Below are 3,668 nucleotides of genomic sequence, written 5' to 3' on the forward strand. Positions count from 1 at the left end.
GGTGGCACGTGCCGGCTCTGCACAGTAAAGCGAAAAGTGGCGGAATCTAGATCCGACGACGACCATATCTTCCCGTCATAACCGGTACATTCAACATCCAATCCAACGGCTATAAAACTTTTATTTTCATTCGGACCGTCAAGTTTTCCATCCAACGCCTAAGATTCAATCTCAGTTGATTCACCCTACATTACAAATAAATCAAAACCCGGTCCAAATCTGAACGCATACTATTTTCTCTCACACTTTGAACTTCTCTCTCTCTCTCTCTCTCTCTAAGAACCCACTCTCTCTTTCTCTGAGCTTTCATTTATTTTCTTTCCTGATTGCTTTCAGTAGCTGCTAAATACCTCCACTCAGAAGCACTGCTCTGTTGTTTCGACGACTGAGATGTCGTCGGAGGTTTCGGAAGCGACTAATTTGTCGATAAGAAGAATCTCGCGCTACAGGAGAGTTCTCTAGGCAGAGGTTAAAAAAAAAAAAAAAAAAAGGAATCGGACGGTTGGGATTGGAAATTGGAAAATTGGACTAGAACGTTGTTGTGGGACCCAAACAAAAAAATGGACGGTCAGATGAGCCCGGCGAAGCTTACGAGAACTCAGTCTTTGCTCCGTTCATCACCCACCATCCGATCTTCCATTCACAGTCTATCTTCGGTTACCGAAGACGACGTTATAGCAGCTTCGGCGGCGGCCAAACAAAACGACGACGACGAAGAGAAGCAGCAGAAGAAAAAACCCGTCCGGTCCGGTTCGACTTCGACTCCTCGAACCGGTTCGATCCGGATTGCTCAACATTTCGTAGCCATGGCTTCGCTCTCTTTGTTCAGTCTGTTCCTCTTCTTCTTTTTCTATCTCAGGAGGGAAGAGATTTCCACCTCGGAGAATCTCCTTCTGGCTCTGGTCTTCGTCGCCGTGACGCTCTTCTTGGCGAGCAAGAACAAGGGTCTGATCCACCGCAGCGTTTCGATCATCAAACACTCGTGGGATGAGAACGCCAAGTGGCTCTGTTTCTCAAAGACCAGTAGTAGTTCCAAGCCCGTCCAGTGGTCCATCGGAGATTCAAACGGTAAGAGAGCGAGGAAAGAGAGAAGGATTATAAGGGAAGGGGTTGAGTTCTACAGCAATGGCGATTTCTACGAGGGAGAGTTCCATAAAGGAAAGTGTAATGGAAGTGGGGTTTATAATTACTTCGTGAATGGGAGGTATGAAGGGGATTGGATTGATGGGAGATATGATGGGTATGGAATTGAGAGCTGGGCAAGAGGGTCTCGGTACAAGGGACAGTACAGGCAGGGCTTGAGGCATGGTTATGGGGTTTACAGGTTCTATACAGGGGATTCGTATGCAGGGGAATGGTGTAATGGGCAAAGTCATGGCGTTGGAGTACAAACTTGCTCCGATGGAAGCTGTTATATCGGGGAGTTCAAGTGCGGTGTGAAGCATGGCCTTGGCCGCTACCATTTCCGGTAAGTTCTTCAATTCAAACTCTAAAAACGAAAAAAAAATTTTTTTTTTCTTTCTTTCCCAATTATTATTATTATTTTTTTTCGTCTTCTGGGTATTTCTTGTTTCTTTATTTTTACTTTTCTTTGAATTTCAAATTACTTTTGTGGGTTTACTGTTTTTGAGGTCTTCTCCTCTGGGTATTGGTAAAATTTGATTCTTTCTTTCTTTATTATTATTTTTTAATGTATAAATGGCCTCGGGTGTAACAGTTTTAAGTTTTTGAACTTCAATTTGGAATTTTTTGGATATTAAAATAGCTTTCCCCCCCCCCCCCCCCCCCCCCCCCCCCCATTGTTTTTACGTTTCTGTTTTGGCTTTTCAGCATTTTCTTCAACGAATAAAACAGTAGAACTTAATAGAAGTTTTTTTTTTTTTTTTTTTTGGTCCACCCATTATTTAATGAAAGGCTGAATCTTAATGGTCAGTCTCATTTCATCTTAATTGGTTTTGCCGTATGAAAATTTCTTTTTTTCACTTGCATCTTTTGGGTTATTGATCCAACTCTTCCTGATTTCTTGGTCCCAACCAAATTTCTGTGATGAATATTTCAAGCCATCAGAATATTTATTATTTGTGTGACCTTAAAGCACAATATAATTGTTTTTCTTCCCCTTTTTTAGTATGTCTGTTGAATTTGAATTGCCAATTAATTAAATTGTCCAAGATTGACTTTTTATTTTTGTGCTGAAAATGCTTGACGGTGTTATAGAATGGTCATATATGTCTTCCTGTTGAAGCTTTTAATTGGAAGAGAAAGAAGTCAACAATGGGATTTCTTTGTTTTGGAATTTTTTTAGTTTAATCTATTCATGTTAGTTGAAGGAAAGGAATGTGATGGTGATTGTTGTTGTTTGTAGGAATGGAGATACATATGCAGGAGAATACTTTGGAGACAAAATCCATGGATTTGGTGTCTATCACTTTGCCAATGGCCATTGTTATGAAGGGTCATGGCATGAAGGCCGCAAGCAAGGCTATGGCAAATATACATTCCGGCACAGTGATACCAGATGCGGTGAATGGGACTGTGGTACACTTAAGCAACCTCTACCGCCATTAACAGATGCAGTTCTTCGAGCTGTGCAGGTATTTTGTGTTGACATTGAAATGTAGCCCATTTTTCATATTTGTTGCCTATTACTTAATGTGCTAATCTGTGTTTCTCATTGTTCACTCTCAGGGTGCTAGAAGAACGGCAGAGAACGCTATCAAGCTTCGCAGGGTGGATGAACAAGTGAACAAGGCAGTTATGGCTGCAAATCGAGCTGCCACAGCTGCAAGAGTTGCAGCAGTCAAAGCTGTCCAAAACCGGATGGACGGAAAATTTTGCGATACGAACGTGGAAGACAATGCTAGCTTTGTTTGAATGTGTACATTTTTTTTTTTTTTTCAACTAATTTTAACTAGTTTGGGAGAAGGGTCATCACCCCGGTGAGCAAAAAGCTCATGAGAGGTTGAGAAAAGTGTATGTTCCAAGTTTCCATGATCACACTTCAACTTGTATATACACCGTGTATATCAATGGAATATGAAAATTTTCCAAAAAAGAATTCTGTTGGTTTCTCCGTTCTTTTTTCTTTTTCATCCACTTGAAAAGCAATTAGTAATGGTGTGGGGTTCCGCATGAAAGCCCATTATTGTGTTTTGGACTGCAATAATGAGATCGAAGTTTTGCTCCTAGCTTGTCTCTGTTAGCATCATAATTGACAATGACATCAAGAGCAAAGAAACTCTACAAGCTTAATCTGAAACTCTGCAAGCCTAATCTTGAATTGTGTTGCCTTAAAAGTGCTGGTACAAATTTGGGAAGAACATTTTAAAACTATGTTTTTTTATTTTCTCTTCTTTTATGGAAACCATCATCCAAATCACCAACCATGACGAGTGACAAATCCTTGAAAATTTATCTTCCAAACTAAAAGCATTTTTCGTGTAAAATGTTGGGTAGGTTTTATTTTCATTTAAAAATACAGAAAAAATCGATCTTTTTTTATTTTTTGAGAGAGAGAGAGAGAGAGAGAGAGAACAGAAAAATCAATCTTACATAAAAGTGAAAACCGTGCACATCCATTTTTATTATTAAAAAAAAAGTTTAAACAAAATATCCATAGATTCTATGGAGATGTTGGTGTTCTGCAGCTTCTGCTTAACCTTATTTAA

The 3,668-nt window shown here is 39.8% G+C and overlaps 1 protein-coding gene across 1 annotated transcript; it reads left to right on the forward strand.

Annotated features, from left to right (window-relative positions):
• The first annotated feature begins 214 nt into the window (after positions 1–214).
• On the forward strand, positions 215–3,058 carry LOC107435997 (uncharacterized). The gene is made up of 3 exons (XM_016047635.4): positions 215–1,468; positions 2,366–2,594; positions 2,689–3,058. Exons 1-3 carry the CDS (start codon positions 561–563, stop codon positions 2,872–2,874), a joined length of 1,323 nt encoding a protein of 440 aa, XP_015903121.2. The 5' UTR covers positions 215–560; the 3' UTR covers positions 2,875–3,058.
• Positions 3,059–3,668: the final 610 nt, after the last annotated feature.

The sequence above is a fragment of the Ziziphus jujuba genome, chromosome 5 (genome assembly GCF_031755915.1).
Source record: "Ziziphus jujuba cultivar Dongzao chromosome 5, ASM3175591v1".
Taxonomy (NCBI): domain Eukaryota; kingdom Viridiplantae; phylum Streptophyta; class Magnoliopsida; order Rosales; family Rhamnaceae; genus Ziziphus; species Ziziphus jujuba.